The following is a 22363-nucleotide window of genomic DNA, read 5'->3' on the forward strand; positions in this document are numbered from 1 at the left end:
CACAATAAGTGCTGTAAAGTTGTTAACATGATTGTTTAGTTCAAAAATCAGTAGTGACATGGCTAAACATTTAAGTAGGTAGTCTTTCCTTATAAAAACTGATCCATTCTCTTTACCTCTTATCCTCTGTTGGATTGCGGGATATAGAATATATAGGCTACATATGTTGATACAATTGTTTAACATTCAAAACAATGCAGGGGTATAACAATAAATTGTGTCACAATATATAGTAATTTTAAATGCAAATGTATTATGGATAGCGACAATATTGTGTACCAAAAATGAAAGCTTAGACAATTTAATTTAGTATCAGATATAGTAATATCACCCAAGAGGTCATTAATTATAAAAAAAAAAAATTGAAAATTGAAAACAAATCATTATTTAGTGCAATATCTAAAACTTTTTAAATGTTATAACACTGTGCAATTATTTGTGTCAAAAATAATTATGTAATTTTGTAGCTAAGCAAAATGATGAATATTTCTCTTCTGGTGTCACTCTTGTCATGTGAATTGGGGAGAAGTTCACGCTGATATAATACTAAATTCAGCGTTTTAATAAACAGTGGTTTACCAGTATTTCAGAATGATTTTAACAATGGAATGATTAGAAAATAATCATTGGGGTCGAAGGCCGTGGGTTTTGTCACGTTTTCATGATGACCACAAAAATAACTAAAAATACAGATACGAGTATTGCATAGTTTTAAACTGCAAATGTTCTACTTTTATTTGTGTATAGTCTTAATAACAACAGAACAATGTGCTTTTGTAAAATAAAGAAAACAAACAAACAGGGTGTGTTCTCTGCCATCTTCTGGGAATTTTCTTCACTGGCACATTAATAAAACAACCTGAATCTCAGTGAAAATATGTCTCACATACATGATACATACATGTATAGAAAGCTTGACATCTCTTTTAAATAAACCAATTCAAATTGAAAACAAATATTCTCTGATTAGGCCTATATAATCTGTATGAAAGTAAGGAGAGGGACAGTTTCTCCTGTAATGTGATCCCGCCTCACACCGAGCGCTCTGATCACATGTTAATGATCTGAGATCAACCAGATAAACATGTAGATGCCCCTGAAAAATGTCATCAAAATGTCAAGCTTCATCATAGAATTTAGCCTACTTTCTTTTTCTGTGCATTGGATGATGGCACGCTACACGGGTGAAGACACACTCTGGACAGCGAGGACTCTTCTCGGAGTGACTCAGATGACGAATGTTTGCATTTTGAAGAGCCACTAATATAATTCCTGACAGTAGCCTTTTATTCTTAACTTCATGAGTTAAAATGTTGCTCGGCCATATATAAAAAGCTACATATTTTGAGTTGGGCTTTTCCAAACAGGCTATCGTCAGACTAAAATCCTCCAGTATTCAGAGTAAAATATTGGTTGAAATATGAAATATCTCCTTACAGGCCACTTTTAGTTTTAAATGTTGTACAAGGCATGTATATAAACTACTGTACGCTATACGTACATAAACATAAATATGATAATAAACTATGATATCCCTTTTCTGCAAATACCATGGTATTTATTTAGTAAAACCATGGTTAATTTTCTAAAGGGATATCGATGTTTAGATAATATTTCGTATAGTTGAATCACAATAAAGCTCATCTGAACTTAAACTAGTTTGATTATAGTAGCCGATTTGTATAATTAGTTTAGCCTACTCCTTTCAGTAGGTTGTCTATGTGTAGTTTTATACTTGTTTAAACTTTTACTGCAGAGGTAGCCTACAACATTTCTCTCCACTGTAGGCTATGTCACATCATATATAGCAGAATGACAATAAATCTTACTTGACCTAATGTAAAAATAAAATTCATTTTTCGCTATCCAAAATACATCTGCATTTTAGTATTACAATATATTGTGACAATTTATTGTTATACCTCTGCATTTTTTTGAATCTAGAACAATTGTATCAACATATGTAGCCTATATATTCTATATCCTGCGATTCAACAGAGGATAAGAGGTACAGAGAATGGATCAGTTTTTATAGAGAAAGACTACCTACTTAAATGTTTAGCCATGTCACTACTGATTTTTGAACTAATCAATCATGTTAACAACTTATAGTTAATTATAGATATAGTAAGACAGAAACTAACCTGTTTCCCACTCATGTTGGTCTGCTGTATTCCCTGAAAAGGTGTTTCGGATCTCGAGAGAATAGCGTAAATTGACCAACAGCGCCATCTGCTGTTTTTGGATTGCATTTGTGAGAAAATCTGTTTGGACACATGTGAGAAAATCTGCCTGCACGCATTTGTGAGAAAATCAAGTCACATTTCATCATAAAAAGGCAAATGAGTCTCACAGTTGTAACACACAATACATATATTTGTCCATACCTCTGCATTTTTTTCGAGTTTTTCTTTGCAAAGCAGATTGTGTTTATTTGCAAAACGCTGGATTTGTTTGATGAATATTGGCACAAAATTCGCTCCATAAAATCCATTCAAGAATTTGGGTGAACTTCACAAGGAATGGACTGAGGCTGGGTTCAAGGCATCAAGAGCCACCACACACAGACGTGTCGAGGAATTTGGCTACAGTTGTCGTATTCCTCTTGTTAAGCCACTCCTGAACCACAGACAACGTCAGAGGCGTCTTACCTGGGCTCAGGAGAAGAAGAACTGGACTGTTGCCCAGTGGTCCAAAGTCCTCTTTTCAGATGAGAGCAAGTTTTGTATTTCATTTGGAAACCAAGGTCCTAGAGTCTGGAGGAAGGGTGGAGAAGCTCATAGCCCAAGTGGCTTGAAGTCCAGTGTTAAGTTTCCACAGTCTGTGATGATTTTTGGTGCAATGTCCTCTGCTGGTGTTGGTCCATTGTGTTTTTTGAAAACCAAAGTCACTGCAACCGTTTACCAAGACATTTTGGAGCACTTCATGCTTCCTTCTGCTGACCAGCTTTTTAAAGATGCTGATTTCATTTTCCAGCAGGATTTGGCACCTGCCCACACTGCCAAAAGCACCAAAAGTTGGTTAAATGACCATGGTGTTGGTGTGCTTGACTGACCAGCAAACTCACCAGACCTGAACCCCACAGAGAATCTATAGGGTATTGTCAAGAGGAAAATGAGAAACAAGAGACTGAGGCCACCGTCAAAGAAACCTGGGCTTCCATACCACCTCAGCAGTCCCACAAACTGATCACCTCCATGCCACGCCGAATTGAGGCAGTAATTAAAGCGAAAGGAGCCCCTACCAAGTATTGAGTACATATACAGTAAATGAACATACTTTCCAGAAGACCAACAATTCACACAAAATTTTATTTTTATTTTTATTGGTCCTATGAAGTATTCTAATTTGTTGAGATCGTGAATTGGTGGGTTTTTGTTAAATGTGAGCCAAAATCATCACAATTAAAAGAACCAAAGACTTAAACTACTTCAGTCTGTGTGCATTGAATTTATTTAATACATGAGTTTCACAATTTGAGTTGAATTACTGAAATAAATGAACTTTTCCAAGACATTCTAATTTATTGAGATGCACCTGTATACTGCCTTCAAAAGTCGATCAGATGCTGAATAATATTTTAATTTTTGGCAAATTTTATATTCATAAATGTAAGTGCCTTAAAACAAAGCCATTGTTTTCTGTTTTTCAAAATGAATTTTTGATGTATTGTAAATCTGTAAGAAAATGTCAAACTGGAAGAAGACTAGTTTATTGCAAAAATTTAAACTATTAGAAGACCCTGTTGTGTAATTCTTCTTTTTCTTTCTTTGTTTTCTCTTTTTAAGTGTTTTTTATTTATTTTATTTTTTATTTTTTGTCTTTTGCATTGGTGCTCTGTTCTTGAGGATCTTCTTACGATCTTGTATTGCCTCATTATATATGTCTGTTTTTTTGCAATAATAAAAAAAGTCGATCAAATGAAGGTATCTCAGGAGACAGTCGTAAAGCTCACTTTGGATTTGAACGTGCCTTGATGCTTCCCACCTTGAAATGCGTCCCACGAAGGCAGCATTTTTCAGCTTTCGGCCGCAGCCCTTATTACAGGGCCAAAAGTCCTGTCTACAATACTTTATAGTATACTTATTAAATATACAATATTTGTGAAATCTAAGGGTTAAAAGAGTAATTAATACCATTATGCATAGACGTCATCATTTAGCAGTAAAAAAAAAAAAATCCAGATATTTAATTAATTCATAACAACATGATTAATAATTTGCTAATTTTTATTTATTTATTATTACATTTTTAAATCACAAAACCTATTGTAGTAAGCGACAAATTTAAGTGAAATGATTTACGTTTCTGTGTTTATCTCTTTAACACTGCTCCTGCTCTGTGACTGTGTGCTGAGCGGAAGGGGAAATAGTTCCTGTCCTGCACAGCTATAGTTCATTTATTGCATTTCGACACTTGTGATATGCAGTTATTTCCAAGACAAACAATTATTTCAAAAACGACTTTGAAAATAACAAAATAAAAAACATTTATAATCGATATCACAAAACGAGGATATAACGTTATCCTCATGAATGAACGAATCAGAGTATAGCTATTTGAAGATCCATCCGCCTACTGAACTAACTCCAGCGACACAGCTGCACTCCTCACGAACGAGAGCGTGTCTCCCGCTTAAAAACAAGCCTCAAACTCACCGGAGAAGCTCAAAAACAAGACTCTGTCCTGCTGAAGCCTCGATAGTTTCTATCGAGTTTCTGACTAAAGATGAAGGTTAAACTTTATTCCGACGCGGATTCGCAGAGTTGCTCCAACAGTGATGAAGAGGAAACAAACAGCCTCAGCGACAGCCAGTATATCGTTGTCAAGCTTGAAGATGAAGAAACCGAGATGGATCTGAGTATATTCGCTCCTGTGGAGTCCTCCTCGGAGTGTGAGGAAGAAGAAGTCGAAGATGAAAATGCCGATGAGCTCTCGGACTCCTCCAGCGTTTCTACCTGGAGAAGGAGAAACACCAGAGAGCCAGGTTTGGCTTGTTTGACCTACATTTGAGTCTTTAACATCTCTTATCTCTCTGTCTGTCTCCCTAATTATCAAAACTTGGTCACCAAGTTACTAGAATATAAAGCTGTAAAGTGAAGATTGCTTTAACTTTACTTTTCCAAGCCATTTTCCAATAATCAACTGGTATTTTGGTGATTTTTCAGTGGATCTATGAAGTCAGTTCTCCTCAGAAACACACAGGTGTCGTTCATTATAATAACTAGGAGCATGATCCACTGTTTGACAAACACAGTGTTGTCTGTTTTTTTTTTTTAAGGAATTCATCACAAGAAATTAATTAGAATTTAAAGAAAGAAATTTAAGAATTAAAGAAATTTAATTAAAATGTATATATTTTTTCTTATTTATAACCTATATTACGCTCCTCATTGATGCTCCACACTCCAGCTCAGCAGGTGCGGGAAATGCACTATAAGTTGGTTTGTTATATGTTTGTTTGTTTAAATTACTGTTTCATGTGTTGTAATTCAGTCAAATAGACTAGGTGTCCATAGTCAGGACCACAAAACCAGTCATAAGGGTTGATTTTTTAAATTGAGATTTATACATAATCTGAAAGCTAAATAAATAAGCTTTCTATTGATGTATGGTTTATGATAGGACAATATTTGGCTAGAATCTGAGGGTGCAAAACTAAATATTGAGAAAATCGCCTTTTAAAGTTGTCAAAATGAAAATAAAAAAATTAAGTTCAAAAATTAAGTTTTGATATAGCCTGTTTATGGTTGGAAAATTACAAAATAGCTTCATGGAACATGATGTTTACTTAATATCCTAATGATTTTTGGCATAAAAGAAAAATCTGTAATTTTGACCCATGCAATGTATTGTTGGCTATTACTACAAATATAGCCATGCTACTTATGACTGGTTTTGTGCTCCAGGGTCACATACAGCTGCATCTCAATACATTAGAATGTTGTGGAAAAGTTCATTTATTTCAGTAATTCAACTCAAATTGTGAAACTCGTGTATTAAATAAATTCAATGCACACAGACTGAAGTAGTTTAAGTCTTTGGTTCTTTTAATTCTGATGATTTTGGCTCACATTTAACAAAAACCCACCAATTCACGATCTCAACAAATTAGAATACTTCATAAGACCAATAAAAAAAAAAACATTTTTAGTGAATTGTTGGCCTTCTGGAAAGTATGTTGATTTACTGTATATGTGCTCAGTACTTGGTAGGGGCTCCTTTTGCTTTAATTACTGCCTCAATTCAGCGTGACATGGAGGTGATCAGTTTGTGGCACTGACTGAAGCAAAGACTTAAACTACTTCAGTCTGTGTGCATTGAATTTATTTAATACATGAGTTTCACAATTTGAGTTGAATTACTGAAATAAATGAACTTTTCCACGACGTTCTAATTTATTGAGATGCACCTGTATATGGACAAATTTGAGTACATATATTTCATAATTGATCACTCCCAAAATTCTGTGTCAGATAACCAGGAGGATCCAGCGCCCCTCCAGAAACAGTCTTCCCGGAGGGGTTTAAAAGCACGGAGAATGAGCCGACAGACCTTTCTGGCTGAGCAGCGACACAAGCAGAGTCTGGACTGTAGTGCAGCAAACGGGGTATCTCACATTTTAAGTGTAGCAGCTAATTAATAATAACGAGTTGCTATGTTTTAATGGTTTAAATGTGATCATGATTGACTTGAGAGAGAAAAAATTCAGTCTGTTTCTCAAAAAAAAAAAAAATTTCATAAGAGCTGCAAAATTACACACAAGCCCTATGCGGGCAGGACTAGTCTTCTAGGAGGATGTTAGAGAAATTTGTGTTTCCCAGATGTACTTTGTGATTTGAATCCCGTCCGAGTTTTGCTCTCACAACCTTTGTAAAAAAAAAACAAAAAAAAAAAACAGAATAAATTACCTACTGTTGTTTTGGCCATTTTTAACATCCTCCAGGTCCAGGATATCTAATCGTGTCCAGATGTCTGTGATTGCTGATATATTGTATCCCAATGCTTCTCATGCATTTTTTTTTAACCTGAGCTACCATTTGTGCACTATTAACGCATGTTGCAGCTTTTAATATGGAGGGCATCCAACAAAAAAGTAGTATAAAAAAATTAAGGAGAGCCAAGTCACACAAATATGTTAATATCAGCATCAGGCAAATAGGTGAATAGGGCTATAGACTTCTTTTATTCTTCTTTTATAATGCTTTTGTCAGTTTTTGTGCTTGGCAGTAGATATCATCACTATTATCAAAGAACAGCCCAGATACTCTGCAAAATATCTCCTTTTGTGTTTCACGGAAGAAAGTCGAATGGGTTTCGAACAGCATTAGGATAAAAAAAAAAGCAATTTCACGAGTATCAGCTAAACAATGTAAATTCGGGAAGCATTTTTCATTGCAGCCATGATCGTTCTCTTCCATAGGATGTGAATGTCGGATTCCCGTCTGAGAATCACACTTTTTACCATGCTGCACCTCCGTCTGATTCAGCCCGAGGTCCTGTAGAGATGTCTGGACTGAACACAGCAATCAGCCCTTTAGCTGCCATGGAGCCTCCTGTATTTCCAAATGCACCAGTACAGGTTTGTTCAGTCTCATAATACTTGTTTAAATTGATAGTCAATGTTACCTCAGTTGATCTATGTATCTATTCAATGCATAAATTACACAGTTCACCATTCGGTTGTTGCGCAGATCAAGTTTCCTTTTTCATTAATATCCTAATTATTTTCTAAACCAGAGCACATCTGTCGTGGGGGAGGATCAGCAGAATATACTACTTGAGGTCCTGAACCATTGTAGGGTAAGTGCTTCTGTTCTTCAATCTAGGGCTGAGGCGGTCGCCATAACAACCGCGTGATTGCCACCGGCGGTACTGCATGTGACGTCACACACTCTATAACAAGCATAAAATACAAAGTTTTGTATACAAGTGCAATAATAGTAACAGTTGCAATAGAAGTCAGTATTTATAGCATATACCATTTAGCTGTAAATTGTTTTATCTAGACTGTTAATTCACAAAACTCACAAATTACCGCAAACACCATGCATGGCATTTCCTTTACACCGTGTCTGCACCGGATGCGAGAGGCATTGTGCGGCACGACAAAATACAATAGTCAATAGAACACAATACATTATTATCAATGATGCTGTCTACACTTTTTGCGGCACGACAAATCACTGACAGTAAACTGGTGCCTCGTTCTATTTATGACGTGCTGACACAAAGTTCAAATGATTTTAACAGTCGCTTTGTCACATCCCATGTAGACAGACTTTAGCTGTTGCTGTGTGGTGCGTTAAGGGTTAAATGGACGAGCACTTCATATCTCGAGAGCCGTTTCCAGTTGCTGTTTGCAAGAGGAGGCCAGCGAAGACCCGCTTGCTTGGTGGTGGAATAATGAGGCAAGATACCTGACCACGGTTGCTTAAAATGCATTTGCACAACAAGCACACCATCTGAACGCGTTTTCAGTGCGGCTGGAAACATCGGAACACCAATGAGGTTCTCCCTTAAACTGGACAATATCTACATGTTTGTTTTTCTGTCAAAGAATTTTAAATCTAACATTTATATAAAAGGCAAGGTAGGCTTAAGCATTAGTGTTTACGTTCTAATTGTTATCAGGCCAATGCAGATTTTCCAGCATGTGATTGAAGTTGTTACGAATTATTTAGGCTACTTTCTTATTTAACTGTATTTCTTTGACAGCCAAGTGTTTTGCAGGCTGCGTGTCGCCGTGTTCACTGATGGAAGTGCTAAAATAAACGCGTATGTTTGTTAATAGCTTGAGCCACACCTGCATGTATTTATTTTTTGTTTATATATATATATATATATATAAAAATATAAATACCATGTCACGTAGTTGGTCCATTACCACCGCAGTGGTAAAAATCTGCCACCGTCACAGCCCTACTTTACACATGCTTGTCTGATCAGGATCAAGGTCTTAATAATATGCCAATTTAATGCCGTGAATGAAAATAGTAGCTGATGGGAAATGATGGATGATTTCAGTGGTTTGTTTGCTGTTTGTTACCTTTCAGTTCCTGCATGCAGCAGTGCAGAGGCTTGAACAGAAGATTGACAGACAGATGTCAAATGAGGTACTTGCCTTTAAACTAACTGATCAAGGGCTCAACAGAAAGGATGACCCAGAGCCAGCTGACACAACCGTTTATGCTGTCAATTCAGTTTGCACGTACATGTTAGAATGTATTACAGCTACTATTTCCAAGTATGATGATGATGATTTAAAAAAAAAAATTAAAAAAATTCTCTTCTCTTAAAGCTGTTACATGAAAGAAGCTCAGCGAACCTGAAGAATAGCCCAAAGGTTTGTCCATAAACCATTTATCTCTATTTATTGTTGATAAAATTTATTTGGTCTCACCAAAAACAGTTCTGGAGTTGATCAAGACCCTAAAGATTATTTGTGACCCTGGACCACAAAACCAGTCTTAAGTCGCTGGGGTATATTTGTTGCAATGGCCAAAAATACATTGTATGGTTCAAAATTATCAATTTTTCTTTTATGCCAAAAATCATTAGGATATTAAGTAAAGATCATGTTCCATGAAGATATTTTGTAAATTTCTTACCATAAATGTATAAAAACTTTAGATTAGTAATATGCATTGCTAAGAACGTCATTTAGACAACTTTAAAGGTGATTTTCTCAATATTTTGAGTTTTTTTGCACCCTCAGATTCCAGATTTTCAAATAGTTGTATCTCATACAAATATTGTCAGATCCTAACAAACCACACATCAATGGAAAGCTTATTTATTCAATATTTTAAAAAATTGACAGTTAAGACTGGTTTTGTGGTCCAGGGTCACATATTAGGGGTGCATCCGATTGATCGACTACCAATCACTATCGGCCGATAATCGTTTTGGGATGTTTGATCGGCGGTCTCTAAAAAGGCCGATCTCAAAAACCGATCTCAAGCTGATGATGCGCCTGCCGCGAGAGGTTTGGCACGACATGCAGCGGCACCGTCTCGGTCTCTGTCTGGTGCGGGTGAAATAATTATAATGCTGAAGGTGAGGTACAATTCATATTTCTTCATTAAATAACTTATGAAGTAATTTGAAAAGATTCTGTGAGACATCATTTCACAAACAGCATGAGAGAATCACCGCGTGCGCGCTCTCTCTCTCTCTCTCTCTCTCTCTCTCTCTCTCTCTCAAAATACGCAAATGGCTTCAAATCACATCGCCTCTGCACTATAAGCGAGCTGCACACTGCACAGTTGACAGGAATTATCCCTTGCACAATCGAGGCAGTGTCGCATCATCACTAACATTTATAAATTGCATTTCTCCTGGAGAATGCGCTCATGCACACTCGCAGCGCACACACACACACACAATGCCACGCAGGTTCTCTCACACACACACACCGTTTGCATTGCGTATGCGGTACGTGTTTTTTTCGCGCTCATGTTAACGGATTAGAGCGCTCACACTGCACACGGTTGCGGTCCGGCAGTGCAGCACTCGTTTCCGCTGCACGCGCTGAATTAAAGTGACAGCGCATTGTTCTTTATGAACTGCAGATTGCTTGTAAAAGACTTACATGCCAAAGAAAAGGCAGTAGAGCTGACTTTCTGTCAGTGGTAAGATTTAATTTAGAATGTTTGTGATAATGTAAGAAGTAGTTTAAAAGTTTTGTCACTTGCTTGAGCAACTTAATATAAGGCAAGGCAAGTTTATTTATATAGCACATTTCATACACAGTGGTAATTCAAAGTGCTTTACATAAAAGGAAGTGAAAGTCATTAAAAATAATAATAACAAGGAATTAATAATAATAATAATCACAACAATAAAAACAAAGTGATTTAAAAATTAATTTAAAAAGAATTTAAAACATTTAAGAATAGAAAATGATTATACATAGTGCAATCAGTTCGGACGTAGCACAGTGCTGATTCAACAAATGCACAGCTAAACAGATGAGTTTTGAGTCTGGATTTAAATGTGGCTAATGTTTTAGCACATCTGATCTCATCTGGAAGCTGGTTCCAACTGCGGGCGGCATAATGGCTAAAAGCGGACTCCCCTTGTTTTGTGTGAACTCTTGGTATTTCTAACTGACTCTATCCTAATGATCTGAGTGGTCTGTTAGGTTTATATTCAGTGAGCATATCTGCAATGTATTTAGGTCCTAGGCCATTTAGAGATTTATAAACGAGTCGCTACTTTTAAAATCAATCCTAAATGTAACTGGAAGCCAGTGTAAGGATCTGAGGACTGGTGGGATATGCTCAGATTTTCTGGTTCTAGTCAGAATCCTGGCAGCAGCGTTCTGGATGAGCTGCAGCTGTCTAATGGTCTTCTTTGGAAGGCCGTTGAGGAGACTACAATAATCCACCCTGCTGGTGATAAAGGCATGAACAAATTTCTCCAAGTCTTGACTGGAAACAAACATCTGATTCTTGCAATGTTTTTGAGATGATAGTATGCTGATTTAGTGACTGCTTTGACATGACTACTAAAACTAAGGTTTGTCTCCAGAAACACCCCAAGATTTTTGACTTGATTTTCAGTTGTTTGACCCCTAGAGTCAAGGTATGCATTCACCTTGAGAACTTCATCTTTGTTTCCAAATGCAATGACTTCAGTTTTCTCCTTGTTTAACTGAAGAAAGTTCTGGCACATCCAACAGTTTATTTCATCAATGCATTGGCAGAGGGAGTCAATGGGGCTGTAGTCATTTGGAGATAAGGCTAAGTAAATCTGGGTATCATCAACATAGCTGTGATAAGCAATTTGGTTCTTTCTGATTATTTGACTTAGTGGGAGCATATACAGGCTAAACGAGGGGTGCAAGAATTGAGCCTTGTGGGACTCCGCATGTCATGGACGTCCACTTAGACTTATGCTCTCCTATACTCGCATAACTGTGAAATGAAATTTTGTCCTGGCTTCCCTGGCTGTTTTCCAGATAGTTGTCCTTGGGTGCTGAGTCTTGGAGCTGTTGTAGTACGTCACAGTCTGTCTGTGATGAGCTCGTTGGGCAGGACTCAGCTGGGATAGTTTCCATGAGGAAAGCTTGTTTTGGCTGCGTGGTGTTATCAGTGTCTTTGTGGGATGTGTCAACCACATGATGACTCTGAGGCTGACATGAAGTCCTGTGGTCACTCATACTCTGTCCAGGTGTGTGTGTGCCATCCAGGCCGAGTGGATTGGCACACACCACTGAAGGATGACGGAGGGAGAAATAGATATTGTCCTTTAGGACTCTTGCACCAAGTTTGTTTGGATGGGAGCCATCCAATTTAAACAGTTGTCTATGGCCTCAGAAAATATTGAAGTTGTCGATGAGGTTGACTCCTTTTGTACTGCCATGTATTCAGCCCAAGCAGCCGTGAAAACATGTTAGTTCCCCTTGCTGGGAGTGGTCTACTGATGAACGACTGAACTTCAGTGTTTCAAAGAGTTCACTGAAATCCTTCTTAAGCAGTTCTGACTGCTCTTTCCGAATATCGTTCTTCCCCACATGGATGATGATTGGATTTGCAGTCTTGTGCTTCATCAGAATGTTCCGAAGTTCCTTGTTCACATCAGAGACGGTTGCTTGAGGAAAGCAGCATGTAGTTGTAGTCCTGCTACTGATGTTTCTGATAACAGAGTCACCCACTATCAGAGTCCTGGGCTCGGCTGCGCTCTGAGCTGAATGCCGCTGTCTGCTCGACCTTGAGCGCCTGTTAGTAGCGATGCTGGCTGATTCGATCCATGTTTTGTCACATTTGGGGATTCCTCACCCACATTCATTAATGCTTCAAATCGGTTCTCAAGATGTATAGGGGGTTGTAGAATGCCTGTGTTTACAAGTCTTGTCATAACCGTATCTGGGGTAGAGGATGCTACCGCAGCAATATGAGGTACTCGTGACAATCTGATGTCTCGAGTGCCTTTGGGTCTCGCTCCCTGTTTGTGCCATCGATTAGTCTGTCGATTAGCTTGTTCCTCTACACTTTGTATAAACTGTTGAGATTCACAGGACTCACCGGCTGTATGCTGAGGGGGTCCGTGATGACTATCTGCTGTGTGTTCCACCTGTTTTGGAGGTCCAGCAAGTAACTTTGTTTGAAGAACCGCAATCCTTTGTAGAAGTCTGTGTCAGTTCATGCAGCAAGTAGATTCCACAAGAGGCATTTTCTTTCCCGTCTGTTTGAATGTAGACAGCGGTGTTTTCCCGTCTCCGGAATGTAAACTGCTGGCAGCGGGAGGCAAAGAGTCTTTTTCTAAAAACTGTGTTGTTTGAGCACTGTGCTGATAAGCTGAAGTTAAAATCTTAGAGAAATCTGAGAAAAGTACATAAATAGGGAGCGAAGCGCAGAGCAATAAGCAGGAGCGTCCGAACAGTAGCGAAGCCGGAAGCTGAGTCTGATAGACATTTATGCTGATAGAATATAGGAGTAAATGCAAAAGTAAAAAGCATTGAATAATGCATTTCTTATATTTATTGCATTTAAACACATCTATGAAAGATTGTATTGCTGTACTGTGTAAAAAAAAAAATCACAATGCTGAAAAAGCATTAAGTAACAATGTTTGGATTTGAAATCAAAATAATGGATAAATGTTGTGTTTGTAGTAAACGGCCATGGATCAGGAGCAGACTCTCATGTGAAAGCACACACTGTAAAAAAAGAAAAAATGTTGACCTAACTCAAAAAGTAAGGCAACCTATCACAATCAACTTAAGTTAACTCGACTAGCAACCGTCAACTTAACTTTAGTTCATCTAATGAATAAGTAAGTCTACTGAGTGTTAAAAGATCTGTCAGAGCAACCAAAGATTTTTTAGCATTTAGCAATGCTTATGTTTATTTTCAAAGCCTTCCACATAATATGGGTAGTATTTGCCTCTTAAATCTAAAGGCAAACATTTATGCTGATAGACCAATGTATTAAACAAGTTGCAATGAGATGCACATATAGTACCTCAGCACACGATCATCAAATTTTAAATCAGTAAAAATATGAACTTTGATCCACATGACAGCTAACTGTGGCAGTAGCAGCAGCATAAATTAAGCCAGTAAAATTTAAAATAATGATAATGTTTTAATAACATAATTTTTCAAGCTGCAATGCATGCTGGGAACTTGTGCAATATTGTTCAATGTAAAATTGTTTGTTCAGATGACTCAGTTTGAAAAGTTGGGAGAACATTTAGATATGTTGTGAACAAATACTTTAGTATCTAAGGTAAACAAAACAACTTTTGCTAGTGGCATGTTTAGAGTATTTTTGTTCAGTTCACACAAAAAAATTAAACTGACTTCTACAAAAAAATCTTTTGGGCTACTTTTTTTTTTTTTTTTTTTTTTACAATTAATAGTCTTTGAAAAATATAGCAGCTTTAAAATTTAAGTAAACTTAAAACGATCTTCACAAATTATAAATAGTGTATGCATAAACTTTCAATGTATATTAATCTTTAAGCAACAAAAGTTAATCAAAGATCAGTAAGTGATTTCACTTTTTACATCAATGACCTAAGCAGGTTTTACTTTAAAAGCAGTGCTGTCTCTTTAAATCCTGATGCACATGACACAGATCTGACACGCATCCGATTTTTATTTTTTACTTATTTTTTTTCCCCCAACTCTTTACAGTCATTTATGAACCTATTTAAGACTCTATTTATGAGGTAACTCACCAAAAACGGGTATTTTGACAATCTTGTCTTTTTGTCCATTGAAGCGCAAAAGAAAAAAAATGATTCTGTATTAATTGTGTGTTTTTAGTGTGTTAAAATGAAAATAAAAAAAATCACTCTCACAATTCTGACAGCCCCAGTGATAATGTATCCCATATCTCTCAGAGACGGGCATCTCTGCGTGTTGAAGAAAGGCAGCTGTCCTGGTCGTTGACTCAGAGACTTGATCCACCAGTCCCGAGAAACCCACGCTGGATCCCTCCCTGGAAACGAGGGCTGGACAGGGCGGATTTTCAGCAAGCTGACAACAGCAGCCCTCAGCTGGGCAAACCTCCCGGCGGCGTAAGGGGCAGAGGCAGGGGCAGGGGCAGAGGACGCGGTCGCGGTCGTGGTCGCAGGGGGCGCGGTAACGGATCCCAGCGTCAGTCTCCGACTCCTGATCCTGCTTCACTCATGTCAAAGCCCAGTGGAGAAGAGGTCTGCACTGCATCCACAGATGACCCACAGCCGTCAGAGGTGATGCAGAAAGGATCTCCGACTAACACAGACTCAAAGTGTCAGCAGAAAAGAAAGAAAGCCTTTGCTCCGGTGGATGGGGAGAAAGTTGAACTGGAGACGATGCCCAACAGTAAAGAGGCCACACTTGAAGGTCAGGTTGACGGCAAAGGTAGGAGATAGACTGTCTTGAAGGAATAATCATTTTAAAATGTAGTTTCATGGCTACATTAGGTTCTTAGAAATGTAATCCAAGTCAAGTTAAAAAATAAAATTTTCAACAAAAGTTTTGATTTGCCTTTACTGATAAGACCATCCGGTAAAAATGTTAAAGTTGTGATGAAACTAAAGTATTGACAGATTTTTTTTTTTCTTCCATATTGTGATGAACATGCGAGTGAAATTGATTTACAAAAGAAGAAATATAGGGAAGAACTTAGTTTTGTCCATCAGTTGTTGAGATGTAAGCATTGCACTCAACAAATGTGGATGAGGATTAAAGCCCCGTTCACTCCAAGAATGATAACGATATTAGCGTCCACACCAGTGAACAATATCGTCTGTTTATTCTAAGCGCACGCTCGTCTGCTGCTTTAAATTCTCGAGCTCGTTATAGCAGGATGGATTCTGATTGGCTGCCGATGTTTGTATTGTTCATCAGCTGGAAAAAAATCGTTCTGAAAGTGATTCCAACAATATCGTTTCTCTGTGCCTTTATCATTATATCTGTGGTGTGGACTCTGTTATTCTTTAATATTGAGAACGATTTTTAGAACTATATCGTTATCTTTATAGTTATCGTGCTTGGTGTGAATGGGCCTTAAGAGGACTAAATGATTTTATGCATTTTTATATATATATATATATATATATATATATATATTTTTAAATAAACCATTTGGAAACCTGAACTATTGCAGCCTTTAAGTGCACCTGGGAAACTCATTCACATCGGAAACAATATACGAGTAGTCTAAACAAATTATACTGTGAGCAATAAATCGAAACAATAATTATTCCAAATGATGAACATTATTCATTTCTATCACTTATTTATCCAAGATATCACAAGTAAATGTGAAGCAAACTGTGAAAATTGATTGATAAACACAATTTGACTATATTATGTATATTATATTATTGACTATAATCTGTGTTTCAAATTGATTCCGACGTCAGAACTCAGCAACTTGTGTATTGACTAGAATTCCAAGTTTCCCAATTGAAAATACGACTTTGCTCAGTCATTCATGTGCTTGGAATTTGTAAAAAAAATTCCAACTCCACCTGAAGGCCATATTATCTTGCCATGTTGCCAAAAAATTCCTGCCAAATAAACAGCTTCTTGTAAATTAAACTACACACTGACTTTTTGTTTATATAAATTTAGGTCAGAACTTTACGAAATAATAATGTATTGCTCCCGCATTTGTATGTGTGTGTGTGTGTGTGTGTGTGCGTTTATGTATTTATTTATTTATTTTTTATTGGCTCATGTGATTTTGAAAGTCTTTGTTTTCATTTTATTCAAATTTTAAAAACGTCCCAAGGGTCTCAAAGTTAGCACGGGGGCAACAAAGGGCTGAAAAAGCAAGAAATTTTGAAAAGATTCAGCTGGGAGAACATCTAGCAACTAATTAAGTTAATTGACATCAGGTCTGTAACATGATTGGCTATAAAAGGGATGTCTTAGAGAGGCAGAGTCTCTCAGAAGTAAAGATGGGCAGAGACTCTCCAAACTGTGAAAGACTGTGTAAAAATATTGTGGAATACTTTAAAAACAACGTTCCTCAATGTCAAATTGCAAAGGCTTTGCAAATCTCATCTTCTACAGTGCATAACATCATCAAAAGATTCAGAGCAACTGGAGAAATCTCTGTGCGTAAGGGACAAGGCCAATGACCTTTGTTGGATGCTCGAGGTCTTCGGCCCTCAGACGACACTGCATCACTCATCGGCATGATTCTGTCAATTACATTACTAAATGGGCCCAGGAATACTTCCAGAAACCACTGTTGGTATCTGCAGATGCCAACTAAAGCTCTATCATGCAAAAAGGAAGCCATATGTGAACATGGTCCAGAAGCGCCATCGTGTCCTGTGGGCAAAGGCTCATTTCAAAGTGGAAAAGTGTTCTATGGTCAGACGAGTCCAAATTTGACATTCTTGTTGGAAATCACAGACTCCGTGTCCTCCGGGCTAAAGAGGAGGGAGACCTTCCAGCGTGTTCTCCGCGGTCCGTTCAAAAGCCAAATTCTCTGATGGTACGGGGCTGCATAAGTGCATACGGTATGGGCAGCTTGCATGGTTTGGAAGGCACTATGAATGCTGAAAGATATATAGGTTTTAGAGCAACATATGCTCCCCTCCAGACGACGTCCATTTCAGGGAAGGCCTTGTGTATTTCAGCAGGACAATGCAAAACCACATACTGCAGCTATTACAACAGCATGGCTTCGTAGTATAAGAGTCCGGGTGCTGAATCGGCCTGCCTGCAGTCCAGATCTTTCACCTATAGAGAACATTTGGCACATCATTAAACGAAAAATACATCAAAGATGACCACGATGTCTTCAGCAGCTGGAAACCTATATCAGGCAAGAATGGGACCAAAATCCAATACCAAAACTCCAGAAACTCATAACCTTGTGTAGGGGAATTTACAGTAAAGACCCTCGGACCAGGTGTGTTGAATGAAGACCAGAAGTCAAGAGATTCGATCAAAAATTAAGAAAATTTACTGAAGATAGTTTGCAGTTTCATCAGCAGAAGTCTGCTTCAAGACTCACAATCGAGTTCGTAGGCCGCTCTGCGTACAATTCAGAAACACCAGCAATTATACCCTAAACAGAGGTTGCTAATTGCGTCAATGCTTAAGTAATCAAAATTCTGATAGGTTCTAAAACCTAGATAAACTTAGACAATCTCCACATATGGACGTAAACCCTTCAAACATATCTCCATCAGATTGGGCAGACGTCAGTGATCAGGGATCATACAAGATAGGTGTCTTCCGGACACCTATTTTTGGTCAGGATGGCGGCAGCTGACAGAGACTGTCTTCTAACACACAGAGAGAGAGCTACCAGCACACATACATACACACAGAGCACTTATCAGAACTTCAAGGCCACCTAGCTAGAATTTTATCAGTATGGTTTGTTACATACACACTATGAAGTCATCATCTTAGAGGGTAGAAGTACAGCATAAAGCAGGATTCTTTAATATCTCACAAGCGCACATAAGGTTACACATTTCACTCTTGCCATAGCTTCATTAATAGTCAAACAAGATATAATGTAATAATATAATTAATATCAATAGGAAGGATATGGCAGCTCGGCATCCACTCCTTCACTTGATGCCCAGACGTCTTCAAACTGTTATGAAAAGTGGAGATGCTACACCATGGTAAACATGCCCCCGTCCCAACTATTTTGAGACCTGTAGCAGACATCAAATTTGAAATAAGCTCATTTTGTGCATAAAATTGTAAAATTTTTCAGTTTAAACATTCATGTTATCTATATTCTATATATATATATATATACACTAAATTAATTACTGAAGTGTTGCGTTTAAAATTATAAACGCAACACTTGTTTTTGCCCCCATTTTTCATGAGCTGAACTCAAAGATCTAAGACTTTTTCTATGTACGCAAAATACCTATTTTTCTCAAATACTGTTCACAAATCTGTCTAAATCTGTGTTAGTGAGCACTTCTCCTTTGCCGAGATACTCTATCCACCTCACAGGTGTGGCATATCAAGATGCTGATTAGACAGCATGATTATTGCACAGGTGTGCCTTAGGCTGGCCACAATAAAAGGCCACTCTAAAATGTGCAAATGTTTTATCGCACATCACAATGCCACGGATGTCGCAAGTTTTGAGGGAGCGTGCAATTGACCTATCGGTAAGCCCCTCCCCTGGAACGCAGACTAGCTAATGGCAGTCGAGTATCAGTTGCACGGGGAGCGGAACTCGGACATCTTTAGGTTTCAGCGCCATAGAGAAATATTGGAAGTTCCGAAGCTCGCATCGGTTTTATGGGGTTTATGCTTAAAAAATGGAAAAACGATGTGTAACACTGATTCCAGGTATCCCGAGAAGATGGGCGATATAATTTTATTTGATTACATTTCCTGAATCCATAATGTCCCTAAGTATTCACCCCAATACAAATGAAGACAAAAACGTTCATTTTCTGGTTGTCATGCACTCATTAAGTTACAGTTTACATCTGCTCAAGCAGAACGTTAATGTTATCTTGTGCTTTAGCAAGGTATCTCTGGCTAAAACTAGCTAATGTTAAAGTTAGTGAGTCCATGCTAATGTACAAACCTAAATAGCGGACTGTTCTCGCGTCTTGTACAGTGTAGGTCAAAAACACATAAATGAAGGTCTACATTTCAGTACCTCTCCATATTAAACTGATTAAATGTGCATTAATTTAATGGTTCCCTGCGATACATGAACCGTTTTGATCCTGCATGTTGTCATCCACGATCGCGATGACCGACCGTAATATGAGACTTCTCCCGTAATATGAGAGTTACCCACCGTATTTATTTTTAAATATTTTATAAATCCCTCCATGGAATATTTAATTCCCATTTGGTGGCCTTCTGTGTCCAAAATTGTGCAAAAATATCGTCGGACAAGGTTTTCACATTGTAGCTGTCATTGAAAGACAGTGAGCAACTCCGTTTGTTTGTCTGAGGGAGCAACAGTAACTAAGGGGGGCGGGGCTTACCGATAGGTCAATTGGCATGCTGACTGCAGGAATGTCCACCAGAGCTGTTGCCCTTGAATTGAATGTTAATTTCTCTACCATAAGCCGCCTCCAAAGGAGTTTCAGAGAATTTGGCAGCCTCACAACCGCAGACCACGTGTAACCACACCAGCCCAGGACCTCCACATCCAGCATCTTCACCTCCAAGATCGTCTGAGACCAGCCACCCGGACAGCTGCTGCAACAATCGGTTTGCATAACCAAAGAATTTCTACACAAACTGTCAGAAACCGTCTCAGGGAAGCTCATCTCCATGCTCGTCGTCCTCATCGGGGTCTCGACCTGACTGCAGTTCGTCAACGTAACCGACTTGAGTGGGCAAATGCTCACATTCGATGGTATCTGGCACTTTGGAGAGGTGTTCTCTTCACGGATGAATCCCGGTTTTCACTGTACATGGCAGATGGCAGACAGCGTGTATGGCGTCGTGTGGGTGAGCGGTTTGCTGAAGTCAACGTTGTGGATCGAGTAGCCCATGGTGGCGGTGGGGTAATGGTATGGGCAGGCGTATGTTATGGACAACGAACACAGGTGCATTTTATTGATGGCATTCTGAATGCACAGCCATTGTGGCCTGTGGAATGTTGGTCCACTCCTCTTCAATCAACAACCTGATCAACTCTATGCGAAGGAGATGTGTTGCACTGCGTGAGGCAAATGGTGGTCACACCAGATACTGACTGTTTTTCGGACCCCCCCCAATAAAGTAAAACTGGACATTTTAGAGTGGCCTTTCATTGTGGCCAGCCGAAGGCACACCTGTGCAATAATCATGTTGTCTAATCAGCATCTTGATATGCCACACCTGTGAGGTGGATGGAGTATGTCGGCAAATGAGAAGTGCTCACTAACACAGATTTAGACAGATTTGTGAACCATATTTGAGAGAAAAAGGCCCTTTGTGTACATAGAAAAAGTCTTAGATCTTTGAGTTCAGCTCATGAAAAATGGGGGCAAAAACAAATTTCTTTAGTTGAAGTACCAGTGTTGTATGACATGGATCAGTAAATTCTCTTTTTTTTTCCTCAGTAATGATCGGAAGCCCCTTGAGGAGAGTGTGGATCCCGCTGTCGGTGTACAAGGAGGTGTTTAAGGAGGTGGAGCCCCAGAAGGCTGTAGTGCCTGTGCTTCACGCCCTCTTCCCCATCAGCACACTGTCCTGCAGTGCCATCACAGGAAACCCTGCAAAAGGCTTCCAGCAACTCGACCCCAACAAAATAGAAGCCCTTCGTGGTAAATACAGTCTCTTCAAGTACAAGTTTGGGACTGAGGTGGATCTCTGGACAGGGACTCTAGGAGTAGGCTACAACTAATCAAACAAATATTTTTTTTCTTCATATAACAGTAATAGAAGATGCTGAACCAGAAAATATTGTTAATGAAACTCAAGTGGGATCATACTAAATATCAAGCTATATAAGCTTTATTCTCTTTTTTTTACATTTATTTTTCTTAATGGTTGGAAAGTCATGTTGTGCACAAAAAAGTGTTTAGTCATTGCTCCGAAAAGGCTTTAAGTGATTTTTCTTCATGGCAAGGCACTTGCCTTTATGTCCAGTGAATGAGTTTTGTGTTTTTTTTTTTTTTAATGCATTGATTAAATCCTAAACGTTTAAGAGAGAATTTGTAAATCAGGTTTTTTTTTCAGCCCAGTTTAGTCCCAGATTTGATTTGTGTGCCATTTACCGTTACTAAATGGCATGAAGGTATTTATAGTTTTCAAATAGTATTTATTTATTTTTATTCCTGTATGTAAATTCAGAGTTTCTTGCTGAGATGTACCCACAGTTTGACATTGGCGTGAGGGACGTGACGTGGGCACAGTGTCTTGGAGTGATTAACAACATCACCAAAGACCTCAAGAAACAAGCTGAAAAAACATCACATCTGCCAATAGAGGTGCGTTTCTCCATAAGACCTGCTAGTTCTCTGCTAGCACTTTTTACCTGCAAAATGTTTTTCTTCATTCAATAGTTTAAGGGCCAAAAACACTTTGATTTAAACAGTGCTACTGTGCTTTATTTCAGGTCGGTTACACAACAAACGATTGTTCATACTCTTGAGGATCTGACACTCATACTCAACAATGTAACCAGTTTTATTTACTTCAGTCAATCATCTGAACTGATACAGTGTTCATAACTGAAGTGCAACTCCCTGTTTTGACAAAAGCTGTCTTTTGTTCTCTCTTCTATAGCTGCTAAATTTCAATGGAGAGAAAGGTTTTTGGATGTGTAATATATTAACAATTCCTTTGTTCTTAATAAATCCATATATTAACCATTCTTTGTTTAAACATCTAAATGTTAATGTACATTTTATATTGCCAAATAAAGTCTTTTTCAGATTTCCTGTTGAAAATTATAAATATCAAAG

The 22363-nt window shown here is 38.2% G+C and overlaps 1 protein-coding gene across 2 annotated transcripts; it reads left to right on the top strand.

Moving 5' to 3' along the window:
* The first annotated feature begins 4375 nt into the window (after window positions 1-4375).
* On the top strand, window positions 4376-22336 carry si:zfos-905g2.1 (germ cell nuclear acidic protein). 2 transcript variants are annotated; one of them, XM_058763380.1, is made up of 10 exons: window positions 4376-4987; window positions 6477-6610; window positions 7424-7582; window positions 7741-7803; window positions 9057-9116; window positions 9302-9346; window positions 14858-15341; window positions 21017-21220; window positions 21750-21886; window positions 22015-22336. In XM_058763380.1, the coding sequence occupies exons 1-10, from the start codon at window positions 4729-4731 to the stop codon at window positions 22048-22050; spliced, it is 1581 nt and encodes a 526-aa protein (XP_058619363.1). In that variant the 5' UTR covers window positions 4376-4728; the 3' UTR covers window positions 22051-22336. The 2 variants fall into 2 exon arrangements, with proteins under 2 accessions (XP_058619363.1, XP_058619362.1); XM_058763379.1 differs by having other exon boundaries at window positions 4377-4987; window positions 14858-15359; window positions 22015-22335.
* The last annotated feature ends 27 nt before the right edge of the window (window positions 22337-22363 follow it).

Source organism: Onychostoma macrolepis, chromosome 23 (genome assembly GCF_012432095.1).
Source record: "Onychostoma macrolepis isolate SWU-2019 chromosome 23, ASM1243209v1, whole genome shotgun sequence".
Classification (NCBI taxonomy): domain Eukaryota; kingdom Metazoa; phylum Chordata; class Actinopteri; order Cypriniformes; family Cyprinidae; genus Onychostoma; species Onychostoma macrolepis.